A 15,573-nucleotide genomic window follows, 5' to 3' on the forward strand; every position below is an offset into this window, starting at 1 on the left:
ACATGTGCCAGAACCTGGGTTCCATCCTCAGCACCACATAAAAATCAATAAAAATACAACTAAAAGTAAATATTAAAGAAGTGCCATCTTTGCTTCAAATATGCACTAAGTAGCTTGGCCTCCAGTTTCTGCTACTTTGGGAAATGTTACCTAGGGAGCTGGCTCAGCTGCCAAGACCATCCTGAGGAGAGGGTCTCTCCAGGGTCCCCACCCAGCTCCCCACCTGCCCGAGGTACCTGAAGCACGTGCTTGTTATCTTTAGTGTGCAGCACAGCTGAGACAGTTGCCAAGGAGATGCCGGGTTTGATCTCCATGGGCACCAGGGAATCCGCGAGCTGAAAGGAAATGTGGGGTTTTAGGTGGGCTCCCTGATCAGAAGGGAAGGGTGCTGAGCTGAGGTGTCCAAGGTCTGGAGTGAGGAGGCCACTGGGTTTTGGCCCCACCTTCCTGGTAGATGGTGACCCCAAAGGCTCAGCCTGGTGGAAAGGGTACCAAATCACGCAAGAGGCTGAATTTCTAGTGAAGATCATTACTATTTTCTCCTTTGAATTGCAATCTAAAATGACCAAATAACTTTTGAGGAAGAAAAAGAATTACAAATTTAAAATATTTACAATATAGGAAAACAAAAAATGTAATAAATGCCCACCAGTAAATGAATAATTAAATATATGATACATTTATGACAGATCACTATGTAGTCCTTAAAACTGAAGCTTTTGGAATAACCTTAACCACATACTTAGGGTGAGGTGAAAAAGCCTCCCGAGGCACAATGCCACCACACGCTCAGTCCTCACATGAATATCAAGCAGATATCCAACAGTGTTATTTCTAGTGTTGGGACTTGTTTTTTTGTCCTTATTCTTAATAACATTAACATATCATGGGTTTGCATTATTTTAAAATGAACTGATAAACATTTTAAGTGTCTTTGTTTGAATTTGTAATATAGTAAATATCAATAGCTCTAACCCTCACAAACAAAAGCTCCCACGGATCCGAAGTTTTAAGGAGTCTTGAGACCAGAAAGTTTGAGGCCTGACGGCCAAGAGTATTGAAATCTAAATGTAGCCCTTCAACCCCAGCCACTGTCAAATGTCAGACAAAAATAATCCCAAGTGCCCAGGCCAGTGTCTTTTATTTTAAGATGAGAAAAATAAAATGCTAAAATATATTAAATCACTATAAAATTAGAAGTGGGAATAATGAGCTCAACTTGTATGTTAACAACAAAACCAAAATTTCCTTTTTAGAGTGGGAAACCTGCTTTCAATTCTCCCCTAGTGGTGAAAAAAAAAGTTTATCATGAGAGCCAAATTACTGAAACAAAACCAATCCAATGAAGATGCTATTAACCTAATGGATTGGGCAACTAGGAGTCTAAACCATTCAGCCATTACCTTAAAGTTCCAGTTGAAGTATTCAGAAGGATAACTGTGGAGGCTGCACTGAAGGATTGATGTGTTACCCAGAGAGCTGTGGTGGGGGTAGGGGGGCACCCACGACGACACTGAACTAGTCACTGTGGCACCTCTCTCATGAATGAGCTACACCTACAAACTGCTTAGCCAAGACAAGTCTGAGTTGTTGAATTCACAAGCTCCAACTAAAACAAATTTTTCCTTTAAAAAGAATTATTAGACTACAAACATTCAAAAGACCTTCCAAGTAGTCAGCTTGAGAAGCTGTGTGTGTGTGTGTGTATATCTATCTATCTATCTATCTATCTATCTATCTATCTATATATATATATATCTGTGTGTGTTTCCAGAACTTTATAGCTTAACATGTCTTTGACTTCCCCTTTTAAAAATCTTTATAACCAAATATAAGAAGATGAATTTCATTGCTTTGAAATTAAAATTTAGTTTGTGCCATATTTCACCAAGCTTGATCACTAGATGTTATTACAAATAACTTGTGTTGAAAAATTATTTTCAGCAGTTAAATCCCTTTTCCAAAGACAAAGGTTTACCATGTGTGACAGCACATGGGTCTGGCCTATATGTCAGAAGGCCCCTTGCCGGCCAGGTGCCTTGTCCTCACCTGCCTTCCCCACTCCTGGACTCACTGTAGCTGCCTAAACACACACTGCTGGCCGCTCTGCCCTGGGAGGATGCCCTCCCAAGGAGCTGCAGCAGGCAACAGTGGCTATTAAACATGATGACTGTCTACTTATATCTTCATAAAAAACGTATGGCTTGCATTTAAAAACTAGTTCTGTGTTGCTGAATCAATTTTATCTAAATTAATTATTAAAACTGGCTTGGTTCTCTTTAATCTATTGTTCGTAATTAAGAAAACCACCCTGGTTAATTCTGGAAAGGAATCCATGTACCAGGACTGGATCTATACCAGCTTTGTCAGGCCATGGAAAAAGACAACATTCAGGACCTTGATCTCATCCAAAATCTGGATACAGTTTCTGAACCTCAAAACCCCAAAAGACTTTTGGATACACTGATTTTTAACAATAAGTTTGCCTATTCCCCTTTAATATCTGTTAAAACCCATTCAAGTTGTCTTAAGAGGCAAAAGGAAGACAGAAGCAGCCTCCAACCATGCTCCTGGCTGTCACTTTGGGAGGGGTCATTCACCTTTGCTGCTGCCTTCCTCTCGGTCGAGTCACTTAAGCACAACATATTCAGATTGTTCCATGTGTACAATACGCTTTTTGCTGTTAAAGCAGAAGCTAAGATTTCACAGAACTACATATCCAGACTCTGATAGAGAAGGACAATCATTTTTATACTAAAATGGATACAAGTGATAAGTTTAAACCTCTGCTTTTCTGGTCATTCTTATCGCCTCCATCTCTGAGTGCAGTGAAACTTGTCCCTGACTCAATGCAGTTCAGAAAGGATGGGAAAAACCACAGCTATAAGGCAGTTAAGGACAGGGCAGGTACCAGTGTTCCCACTCTCCAGGGCCGACCCTGACGAGGCCTGCAGGAGCGCACTGCCCGGCACTAACAGGAGACCCTGATGATCCCACCTTTCTTCCCAGTTGCTTAGGAGGCTTTTTTTCTTTTCTTTGGTTCATTCATATTTGACACAAACTCAAAAGAAAGCCACCTCTGGGACAATTATTTCAGAGACTCAAGTGGGAAACCTGAATTTAACCATGAGAAAAAGAATAGCTCACCTCTGGCATGATTTCTATCTTTTCATATCGACGTTTGAAGGGCAGGGCGAGGACGTCAGCCCGACGATAGGACATGGCTGGGGGCTGGCAGTCGATCATGAGGTCCATCCTGTGTGACTGGGCTGGGGGTGGCTGGGTGTACTGCTCAGGGCAGACCACATGCAGGGGCTGAGGACCAGTAGAACAGGGTCAAGGGAGAAAACAGGAAAGCAAAGGCAGCTATGAACAGAGCAACCCACTCAGGAGCCCATTCCTTGCCCAGCTTCCTGGATGCTCAGGCGTGCTGCTTTCAGGCCATATAGAACTCTCATCTTCTCAAACCCAACTAACTGATGGGAGGAGAGAGGAGAGGGTTTTGGGGAAAGCAGAATCAACATTCCAGAGAAAAGCTCTGAGTTGCTGGTTGTGCCTACGAGTGAAGGACTGATGCCTCAGTTTGCATTATTTTTTTCACTATATTTAAGTAACTTTCATGGTGACATCCATGTGTCTACTACCAACTGGTCACTAAGCTCCTTGAGGTTGTGCTCTTCCTATAACACTTTCCACACGTCAGCTACTAACAAGCTCTTTTCATGCTGGTTTGGTTCTGGGTTTGGAGTTTCTTATGCTCCCTGCAGGTCAAAAGGTATCATGTGCTCAGCTGTATAGACAATGAATCAGAGATGAAACATTAAAAAAAAAAAAGTCTTATTTTAAATCTTGAGAGAAAAACATAAACCAATGTTTAGTCTGGACAAATATCACAACTGTAAAGAAATGGTCACTGTGTTATCTCTGCTTCCTCTTAAGGGTGTGGAATAAGGATTTCCAAAAGGCTAAACTGGTTTGGACTTAATACAACATTTTTTCTTTTGAGCAAATACTCCCTCAAACTGTCCTCTGCTCTTCCTCCTGATTGGAAGGTAACTTGATCTCACAGCCCTGACTCCACACTCACAGCCTGAGGACTTCTTCCAGGTTTGTTTCTTCTAAAATGGAGACCAGCTGGCCTCTGGTTTTCAATATTGGCATATGATTGAGGAGTATAAAGAGCACACAGTGGGCTTAGGATTTAAAGGGACTGGGATTTAAAGTTATGTAATGTAAAGGAAAGAACCAAGTTCTTAACCATTCTTTCCAGCATGTTGATGAGCACACAGTGGGTGTCAAATCATTCCACGAGCCAAAGTGGGCTCTCTCATCATGCCTAGAAAAAACCCATATTCTTTCCATTTAGGGCCAGCAATTGGTGAGCACCAGATTCCACTCCCCCTGTTTGCCTGAGGTTTTTCACTTTAGCTGTTTCTTGTCACCCTGCCCTAGCATTTTATGTAAAGGCAGAAGCAGGAGGACTGCAAGTTCAAACCCATCCTGATGATACAGATTCTATAAAGAGGAGGAAAGAGTGCTTCTGACCTAACCCTGGAAAAGGAAACAGCTAATCCCACTTCCCTAACCAAGGAGCTAAGGCTAGAGGTAGCCCCATGACACCTCATTTACGTTCCTGGAGATGCTGAAGTAAGAGGAAATCAGAAGCCTTCCTCTCACCTGTCATCAGTGGTCTCCCCTGAAATTCTAATCAAGCACCCCACTCCCAACTGCCAAAAGACTTATTGTCATAGTGCAGTGACTTTGCCTCTCTGCTCCCCCTTCACCCCAATTTCCCCTTCTCTAGGACAGAAAATAAAAAATGAAAACAACAAAACCCATACCATACAAAACCAATTCTGTGAACGGTAACAGGTATTAACAAGGGTCCAATACACATTTCAAACAAACTGTTTTTAGTGAATATATTTCTATTTTTTTATTTCATTTTTTATTTTAAACTTAGTGAACATATTTCTAGAATGACTTTTGGCGGTGGGGCAGCAACAATTTGCTTGTGTTTTTTTTTCTCTTTCTGTGGCACTGGGGATCCAACCCAGGGTCTCCTCATACATACTAGGTGAGTACTTTACTGCTCATCTGCAGCCCAGCCTTTTACATTTATTTTGAGACAGGGTCTTCCTAAGACCCTGACTAGCTGGGATTACACGTATGTGCCACTATGCCTAGCATAACAATTTGCTTTTAAGCAGATACTTTATCAAAAGTAATTTGGCAGCTGGGAGTGGTGGTGCATGCCTGTAATCTCAGGAGGCCGAAGCAGGAGGATTGCAAGTTCAAACCCAGCCTAAGCAACTTAGTGAGTCACTAAGCAACTAATGAGACCCTGTCTATAAATCAAATAGAAAATAGGGCTGGGAATGTGGCTCAGTGGTCAAGTGCCCCTGAATTCAATCCCTGGCAACCCCTTCCCTCACCAAAAAAAATTAATTTGGTGGTTCATGCTTTTTTCCCCTTCTACTTTTGAGTTCTTTAGCATAGCAACTTCTTCCAGGATGTGAAGATCATTACTAGTAAGTCTAAAGGTTAACCAGCAAATGTCCCAGCCCTCTGCAGACAGGTGAGGACTAAGGCCGCCAGGGGCTCCCATGCAGGCAGGTATCCCCACCCCTCAATGTGGATGTGCAAGCTACACAGAGGTGACACAACAATGTGAAGATGCTGGCACAATTTCCTTTGTTACCTGCACTTCTTTAAGCAGCTTCGACACTTGGATGAAATTTAGTCGTGTATCAATGGGGCAGTATATGCATTTCATGGCCAGGGGCTGGTAGGGAGCCAGTGCTTCCAGGTATGAGAAGTCTGGTTCTAAGGACAGTACAAAAAGAAAATTAATAATTGTGTTGGTGCATTATGACTACACACAATAGGGAATTCACTGTGATGTACTGGTACCTGCTTGGAGCGTGTATTGGCCTATGTCATTCCCCTACCTCCTCATACACCTACTCCCCTGATATTTTTTCTTTAATGGTCTCATTTCTATTTCATGAGGTCCATTGTCTTTCCTTTTTTTCTCTCTAGCTTCTGCATATGACAGAAAGCATATGACCCCTGACTTTCCAAGGCTGGCTTATCTCAGTTAGCATGGAGTTTTCCACATCTACCCATTTTCCTAAGAATGACATAATTTTGTTATTTATGCTCTCCACCATGTATACACACATTTTCTTTATTCATTTAACTGTTGATGGACACCTAAGCTGGTTCTATAACTTGGCTATTGTAAACTGCTGCTATAAACATGGGTATGCATGTATTGCCACAATATAACTTTAATTCCTCAGAATAATTACCAAGGAGTGGTACAGCTGTTCATATTGAGCAACTTCTGTTGCTGATTTCCATACTAGTAGTACTAGCTAACAATTCCACCATGAGTGTGGTAAGTGTACCCTCAAAAAGGAGATTTTAATGTGTAGGCAACAAGAGGAACAGGCAAGCAAGGTGGAGACGGGTGTGGTCAGGGCCAAGCAGAGGGCCAGTGTGAAAGAGTGAGCAAGGAAGTATAGAGTGGGTTATGGGAGGAAAATGAATTCCAGATAAGCAAAGGGAAAGGCTGGGGAGGAACTCTGTGGGGTGGACTTAGAATGGGAGACATGGGACTGGGCTCAAAGTTTTCAACACAGAGAGGTTGATGAAATAAGGGGATAAACAAACAAACAAACAAAAAAAGGGAGATAAAAGAAAGTTCTTCTAGTAGAAATGATTAAAAAAAATAATTTGGCAATCATTGCAGAATTAAATGATTAAAGAAATGATTAAAAAAATAATTTGGCAATCATTGCAGTAATAACTTATTTAGACCAGAATCATTGATAAATGCTAAAGTACTCATAAAATTTGAAGCAGAAAGGATATATTAGAAATTCTCTAAGTTTCCTTTGTAAGATTGTGATTAAACACAAAGAGAAAAAACAGTAACCTCACAGTAAAGAGGCCTGGTGGAGACCACATAATCACATCACATCAGGTGCTCAATGTTAGTACCAAGGACCAAGATAAATCACCATCATGGCCACCTACAGACAGAAGGCACCTAAAAGCCCTTGAACAGACCCTGAGCTCAGGTCAACAAATGCTTCTGCTGAGACTGCCACACTTCTGCCAGGAAGCCCAGCTCTTGAGACTGTGAGCCACTCTTGTCACATCACTGTTTTTTTTCTTGGAGGCCACTGCAGTCTGCTTGGCAAGGACTGTTCACTCCACTCTAGTGAGCTGCCTAGCTTGAGCCAACAGAACAGGCTCACTGCTCATGTGCTAAGTGATAGTTTGATTCCCAGTGAGATCATTGCTTCTCACAGAGCATGGGCTTGTGCTCTCCTGGCACACTAACTTCTCCAACCTTCAGGACAACTGACCGAACTTCCAAACATTAGATTACCACCTCCAGTGGGTCAGATTTCTCAAAGAATTCCCAGAACCCACCAAATGAGGCAAGCACAGGCCACTCAGGGCAAAGATTCCAAGTGAAAAGGTAGCCTCTCACACTTAGCAAACTTCAGAAAAGACCCAATTGCTCTGGAAGCCCAACAAACAAGTTTAATGCTCTTTACAAAGTGCACTCATGATCACTGGGCTTTTGCATTTGGTTGGCTGAAGTAAAAAGTTCAGACAAGGGTTAATGTGCCTGCATAAATAACAACTACTGTCATGTCATTCACAACTTATCAAAAGGAGCAGAAGAAACACCTTTAGTCCTACCACACATTCATTCCCTGGACAACCTTCTCAGCAAAAATCTGGCAGTGGCCAAGTTCCAGGTATTGCAAATCTATGTCTTATGGTTGAATTCCCCTGCCTTTGGCCCAAAGGTGCTCTGAGAAAGGAGAAAAGCAGCCCTTGAAGGTTGGGAGCTTTCCAGGTGCTTTCTGCTTGGCCAAGGTGTTAGCAGGGGCTGGCCTGGCACCCATGACTGAACCACAGTGTCCTTCTGGATACAAATAAATTCAAAGAACAACAACATCAGACAAGGCCACTAAGCAAGACCCCTCCAAAATCAGGGCCGAATACAAAAGAACAAGACTCTCCCAACCACTTGTTGAGCAAACATCACCCTATCCTGGCTCTATTCCTCTTTCCTTGGAGAAGAAAATCACTAAGGTGCCCAGCTGCAGATTTGGGTCCTGACAGCACTTAATGCAGAAAAAGCTCAACATCAATGAATAACCTCAAATTACCTAGCTCTAGCCCAGATCCTACAAGTTCTTTTTAACCACATGCGTGCCTGTGGTGTGTGTTCTACCTCTCTGCAACAAAGCAAGAACTTTACTTGACTATAGCCATGTTCCTGGTAGCCTCTGGTTGGGGCCACTGATTGTCCATGCCTCTAATGCTTCTGGGGTAATTAGACTCTCTACCCCCAAACACAAGTTTTAAAGTAATCAGAATTCACAAGAAGGGGAAGAAGATGGCTACTTTGTCAAGAACTGCTGCATGTAGGTGCTGTGCAGAGGACCTGCCTACATCACTTCCTGATTACCCACAGAGGAGGCTACTAGCAATCCCATTTCCTGAGAGGAAAGCTAGGCTTCAGAGGTGGCTCAGCTGAGGTTACATCACGTGGAATAAGATTTTAGACCAAAGTTTTTTACTTTGTAAAATTTTACTTTGTAAGATTTCCAAAACCCAAGGATGTTTGAAGATCTTAAATGACATACAGTGACTTCAGCCAATCCCCTACTCAACCTTACTAAAGAAGTTGTCTTCCCTAAAGTGTGTGTCTCCAGAACAAGTGAAAGCCAGAGTAATGTACAGTTGAAGGACAAAGATCTGTCCTAGTAAACAGTTCCTAAAAGGTAAAGATTGGTTACTAGAATTGCTGCAGTTCTTACTAAGTCCTACCAAAAAGCAGTTCAGTCGAATTCTATCTCAGGGAAAAATCTTAGAAGAGCAGATATACAAACTGTGTTCAAGAGCTGGGGATGTCCTCAGTGGTACAGCACCTGACTACATGTACAGGTGTTGAGTTTGATCCCCAGTATAGAAAATCGTGTTCAATACAGTTACCTGTCAGCTCATGCTGCTGTACTCTTTCTTCCTCCTTTGCTTCTGTTTTTTAATTCTTTTGCACATAATGTTTGTATTTATGCCTTAGAGTCAAATCCTTCCCTGGGTCTCAACCTTGCAGGAACATCCACTAATGACCCCGGTACAAAGGGTAGGGTGTTGTTTAAAATTTACCTGTAAATATGACAGTGTTGAGACTGGATTTTCCCCAGAGCTCCATGAAGTGGACCACGTCCCCAAATCGGAGGGAAGGGTGCCCAGTAAACACCACACAAGGCTGTCTGAAGTCGTTGCTGAAGTCTCCATGGATGCTGGGGTAGTGCTTCAGCTTATTGGTCTGAATGAGCTAGAATACATATTAAAAACATACAAAGAGCTGTTAGCTTGCGTGGGTTGAGTGGAGACCAAAGTATGGGAGAATGTGCAGAAATAACTTAAAAAATACAAACAAAAGCCAGGCAAGGTGGTACACGCCTATAATCTCAACAACTCAGGAGGCTAAGGCAGGAGGACCGTGAGTTCAAGACCAGCCTCAGCATTCAGCAATGCCCTCAGCAACTTGGTAAGGCCCTGTCTCAAAAAGAAAAAAATTTAAAAAGGGCTGGGAATGTGGCTCAATGGTAACGTGCCACTAGGGATTAGAAAGGCTGAAATCTGAACACTTAACACTAGAAGTTGGGGAGGATGTGAGGCAATGAAAAGGCTCATTCACTGCTGACAGGATACAAATGACTACAGCCACTTTGGAAGATTTTGGCAGGTTTTTTTTTTTTATTTTAATTTGGCAGTTCTTTTTTTTTTAAAAACAAAAGTTAAAAACACACAGTTATTGTAGGACCCAGCAATCAAATATCAATCTTTGGTATTTTCCCCAGAGTTGAAAACTTAATGTCCCTAAAATACCTGCACATATATGTATAGCAGCTTTATTCATAATTGCTAAAATTTGTAAACGACTAAGATGTCCTTCAATAGGTAAACTGTGGTACATCAAGACAACAGAATATTCAGTGCTAAAAAAAAATGCACACTATCAGGTTAGGCAAAGATAGGGAAGAACCTATTACTAAGTGAAAGACGACCTGAAAAAGCTATATACTGTTTCAATCATAATGACTTTTTTTTTTTTTTTTTGTACTGGGGATCAAACCCTGGAGTGCTCACCACTGAGCCACATCCCCAGTCAATTTTTATTTTGAGACAGGGTTTTCTTACTAAGTTGCCTAGGCTGACCTCAATTTGTAATGCTCCTGCCTCAGCACCCCAAGTAGCTGGGATTACAGGTGTGGGTCACCATGCCCAGCCAGCTATAGGACATTCTTGCAAGGACAAATCAATGGAGACAGTAAAAACATCAGTGGTTGCCAGGGGTTTCGGGGAGGGACAGATGAAGAGTTGGAGCACAGAATTTTACAGCAATGAAACTATTCTGTATGATTCTATAACTGTAGATAAATGTCCAAATCCAGAGCATGTATATCAAGAGTGAACTCTAAGGGACTCTGGGTGATACAGGTGCCAATGGGACTTCGTCAGCTGTAATAAATACACCACTCTGGTGTGGGCTGCTGACAGCAGGGGAGGCTGTGCATATTTGGAGCAGGGAATATATGGAAACACTGTGTCCTTTCTGATTTATGGTAAACCTGAAACCATTCTAAAAAATTAGATTAAAAAACAGATACAGATGCTCCTTAACTTACAATGGGGAGACATTCTGATACACTCATCTTAAGTTGAATATATTGTATGAGGAGAAGGTGTTTAATCCACCCTGCCCACCACACCCCACGATTTGGCAACACCATGCACTGCACTCAGTGTTGGTCGTCTTCACTTGCAGTCATGGGGTATCAGAGCCACAGCTTGCTGCAGCTGCCCAGCGTCTCAAGCGAGGTGCATATTGGAAGTGCAGGGAAAGATCCAAATTCAAAGTGTGGCTCTACCCAATGCATACTACTTGTGTATCCCTATTGTAAAGTCAAAAGTTTTTCGTTAAGTTGGGAACCATGTGCACAAAGGATGTCATTAAAATTAGCCAAAGATCAAAAGTTCTTAACTACAATGTGATTTTCAGAACACATGGGAAAGCCAAATCCTTTTGGTAATATGACCATACTTGAAACTTTTAATCAGGTTGTTATGGACTGAGTTTGTCTTTCTTTATAGCTTCCATACTCCAGGCATGGTAGAGTCCTCAAAATCAGTTCCTATTTGAAATACAAGTAACTTTCCCAACATGTGTGATGCACCAAGTTCGGGTGACAATAAACACATCTCTCCCACAAGATCTGTACAGGATCTCCCACCTGAGAGTTATTGTGTTGAGTTATTGTAGCCACTAAAGTGACTCTCAGAAATTTGGGAGATGCAGGGCTATAGTAAGAAGCCATCCATACCCAGCCTCAAACCTGTCTCTAAAGTATATATCTTAAACCAAGAATCTCCCCAGCAGCAAAATGCTTGACAATTCTCTCCCAACATCAGGCCCATTGTAAGGCGACATCTCACAGTAGAACCATAGAGAGCTTCTTGTGACAAGGCTCAAAAATGCCTCCTGTGCCTAAACCCTACCCCACCTTACCACTCTAGCATCAAAAGGTCAGATAAGAACCATGCAGACTCCACAGACCTTTCATATCAACTAGGCCAACAGGAGTGTTTTCTGAGCTGCTGTTTAACAGATAAATAAATGGTCTGTGATACGGCTTAATCCAGTAGCACCCATAACCATGGGGGGTGGGGACCCAGTCAACAACTTCAAGTCCAAATGAAGTCACCCCCAGAAGTGAGAAGTGGTCATACTGGGACACCCCTGAAGCAGAAACCAGGCTCTCTTCTCTTTGAAGATTTAGTCCCTTATCAGGTCTTTCTGGTTTTATTAGGAAGACTGCAGTACAACCCTGGAGATATTAACCCGCTGTCACATGCTAGACAGGATAAGAATAGTAAAGACGGAGAATACTGAATTCCCACTTTCCTTGCAAGTTTTATACAAATAAAACTGACATTCTTTTTGTAACCTCTATGGCCAAAATAATTAGTTGCCACAGTTAAATGAATAGTGGCAGGCCTTTGCACACTTAAGTGACAGCTTCATTAATACAAGCATTATCTAGAGATCTATTGGTCAAGGCATAGAAACTATGATAAATTCACTGTATTTTGCCAACTGGATCCACCTTCCCACCTCACTTTAAGCAGTGCAAATGAAGCCATAGTGCAGGTATTCTGTACAGTAATTTGTTGTCAGTACTAAAGGCAGAACCATATTTTATCATGGGCACTAGTAACAATAGCAAGGGTCAACTCCCTCCTTCCCCAGTAGCAAGTGCACCTCAGAACCCTAGTCTATTCACATTCTAAACAGTAAAGGCATGGGGTTACCCATGAACTATGTGCAGGTCAAAATGTAACCCGCTTAGAAAACAAGTTTTAAAGAAAGCCTAACTGCTTTAGGAGAGAAGAAAAGAAAAGAGACTCTCCAATGGCAAAGTCCACAACAAAACGTGTTTTACCACAACAGACTTTCTAATATTATATATCTAGCCTGATTTTTCACTGTGGCAATAACAAGAGTTTTTATAAAAAAACTGGCTGCTGTAATGTTAGCTGAGGACCAAAAAATAACTTTAAAAAAAAATCTTTCACTTGGCATCCTGGCTCATAAAAGACCAATTTCACAGTAGGAAAATAGTACTTCAACTAATCAGAAAGTTTGTTGTAATTTACTGTGTTAAATAGCTAACTGTAGAACAAAACAACTCCCTTAAAAAACAGATACAGATGTTCTACACACACTGAAAATGAAACCGATTCAACCCAACACCACAGGATTAATTATAGCCTTCACTCTTTCAACATTTTTAATAATAAACTTTGTTGTTTTTTTAAAATTTTTTTTTTAGTTTTGATGTACCTTTATTTTTTATTTATTTACATGTGGTGCTGAGGATTTAACTCAGTGCCTCACATATGCTAGGCAAGTGCTCTGCCATTGAGCCACAACCCCAGCCCCACCACCCTTTCTTAAAAAACAAAACAAACTGAACACATACATGAGCCCATATCCATGTGAAGAAATAAAGCATTACCAGCTTTCTGAAAAATCCCAGTCTCCTTCCAGTCAATACTATCCCACCCACCTCCAGGATAACAACTAGCCTGGCTTCTACTACTACAGATTAATTTGTCATGACTTTGAACTTTTAAATAAATAAAATAACACAATATCTACTGTTTTATGTCTGGCTTTCACTTACATTATGTTTTTGAAGTTCAGCTATACTCTTACTGTGCAGCTGGAGTTGATTCATTCTGACTATGTACAGTACTCTAATGTGTGAACATACCACAAAATCCATTCTCTTGATGGGCAACTGGGTGTATATGTCTGTCTGTCTGTATGTATATCTATCTATCTATCTATCAATACTCTCACCAAGAAATCTATGAAGATTTCTTTGTGTATCTTTCGAAGAGTTCTTTGTGTATCTTTCAGTAATATACCTATGTAATAATTACTTTTTTTTTTTTTTTGGTACTGGGGATTAACTCAGGGGCACTCGACCACCAAGCCACATTCCCAGCCTTATTTTGTATTTGATTTAGAGACAGGGTCTCACTAAGTTGCTTAGCGCCTAGCTGCTGCTGTGGCTGGCTTTGAACTTACCATCCTCCTGTCTCAGCCTCCTGAGCCTCTGGGATTACAGCTATGTGCTACTGCGTCCAGCCCAATGTAACTTTGTTTGGTATATTCTTCTGAAGTGGTTATACCAATTTAAACATCCTTTTAATTAAAATTTAATAAAAAATAGGAAGTAACTCGATTGTCCAACAGGAGAATCATTAGATTTACTTAATATGTTTGTAATATGCTACAGAATATTATGCAGCCCAGAAAAACATCCAGGATATACCATCTGGTGAAAGAAAACTAAGTATTCAGCTAAATAAAAACACTTATTAGGGGCCAGGGTTGTGGCTCAGTGGTAGAGCACTTACTTAGCATGCGTGAGGCACTGGGTTTGATCCCTAGCACTACATAAAAAATAAAAACAAATAAAATAAAGGTATTGTGCACATCTGCAACTAAAAAAAGAAAAAGAAATTAAAAAACATTCATTAGTTCTTTGAAGGAAGGGACTTTTTCTATTTTTTAAAGTGAAATGTCATTTTCATCATTAAAATTTACACATATGATGGCCTTAACTGGAAAGAACATTTGACAATGAATAAATCTGTTACCCAAAAAAGTTTAGTGGTAGATATTAGAGTAAAATCCCTTTCACAGACAACAGAATAGAGACAGGCTGTGAACAGTATAACAGGGTAGTAATATAATGTGTTACTAAGAGGAAATACAAATGAACTATAAGAGTAATTCACTGTCATCTCACTTGGGAAGTTAAAGGATGTATCAATTCACATAAGGATACTCTTTTTAATGTATATTTTTAAGTTGTGGATGAATCTTTATTTTTATTTACTTATCTATACGTGTTGCTGAGAACTGAACCCAGTGCCTCACATATGCTATGCAAGTGCTCTACCACTGAGCCATAACCCCAGCCCCAACAATATTTTTTATCTAATGATCTGCTATCCCCATCCACTTAGAGTCATCTACATTTCTTTCTTATGCTGACCTGAGAATCCTGTTTTCTTACCTCTGCATGAGGAAAAGGTGGTTCTGGGAGATACACCTTACTCTGTTTGTTGTGACAAAGCCTTTTAAAAAGAGGAAAAAAGATCCATGTTAGGAAATGCACATTGTGGCATTTATTGCCACCTAGTGGCAGTAGCACAAATATTAAACGTCACAGTTTAAGATTTTGTGAAAGCAAATTTCTCTGTGAGTAAAATAAAAGTCAATGCCTAAAAAGCATTCAGGACAGATGTCTCTTGTGAGCATATGTATTTTTAAATCATTAAAATTCCTGAATAAGAATGGCAGCTATTAAGAATACAAACAACAGTAAGTGTTGGCAAGGATGTGGGGAAAAGGGCACACTCATACATTGCTGGGGGACTGCAAACTGGTGCAACCAATCTGGAAAGCAGTGTGGAGGTTCCTTGGAAAACTTGGAATGGAACCACCATTTGACCCAGCTATCCCACTCCTCGGTTTATACCCAAAGGACTTAAAAACAGCATACTACAGGGACACAGTCACATCAATGTTTATAGCAGCATAATTCACAATAGCTATATTGTAGATCCAACTAGATACCCTTCAGAAGATAAATGGACAAAGAAAATGTGGTATATATACACAATGCAATATTACTCAGCATTAAGAGAATAAAATCATGGCATTTGCAGGTAAATGGATGGAGGTGGAGAATATAATGCTAAGTGAAGTTGGCTAATCCCAAAAAACCAAATGCTGAGGTCTTCTCTGATATAAGGATGCTGATTCATAATGGGGATGGAGGGGCATGAAAGGATTAGATGAACTTTAGATAGGGAAAAAGGGAAGGAGTAGTAAGGAGGGGTAGGGAGGGGATATGGGGTAGGAAAGATGGTGGAACAAGAAGGACATCA

The 15,573-nt window shown here is 40.9% G+C and overlaps 1 protein-coding gene across 2 annotated transcripts in view; it reads right to left on the minus strand.

Annotated features, from left to right (window-relative positions):
- INTS9 (integrator complex subunit 9) overlaps positions 1-15,573 on the minus strand; it is a 97,934-nt gene that overhangs the window by 10,911 nt on the left and 71,450 nt on the right. For both annotated transcript variants that reach the window (XM_081269238.1, XM_081269237.1), the window contains 5 exons: positions 14,697-14,757; positions 9,202-9,373; positions 5,702-5,826; positions 3,148-3,315; positions 237-335 (listed from right to left, as the gene is read on the minus strand). In XM_081269238.1, the coding sequence (XP_081125364.1) occupies positions 237-335; positions 3,148-3,315; positions 5,702-5,826; positions 9,202-9,373; positions 14,697-14,757 (625 nt within the window). The remainder of the gene's footprint in view (positions 1-236; positions 336-3,147; positions 3,316-5,701; positions 5,827-9,201; positions 9,374-14,696; positions 14,758-15,573) is intronic.

The sequence above is a fragment of the Spermophilus citellus genome (assembly GCF_964194105.1).
Source record: "Spermophilus citellus genome assembly, chromosome: 16".
In the NCBI taxonomy this organism is placed as follows: domain Eukaryota; kingdom Metazoa; phylum Chordata; class Mammalia; order Rodentia; family Sciuridae; genus Spermophilus; species Spermophilus citellus.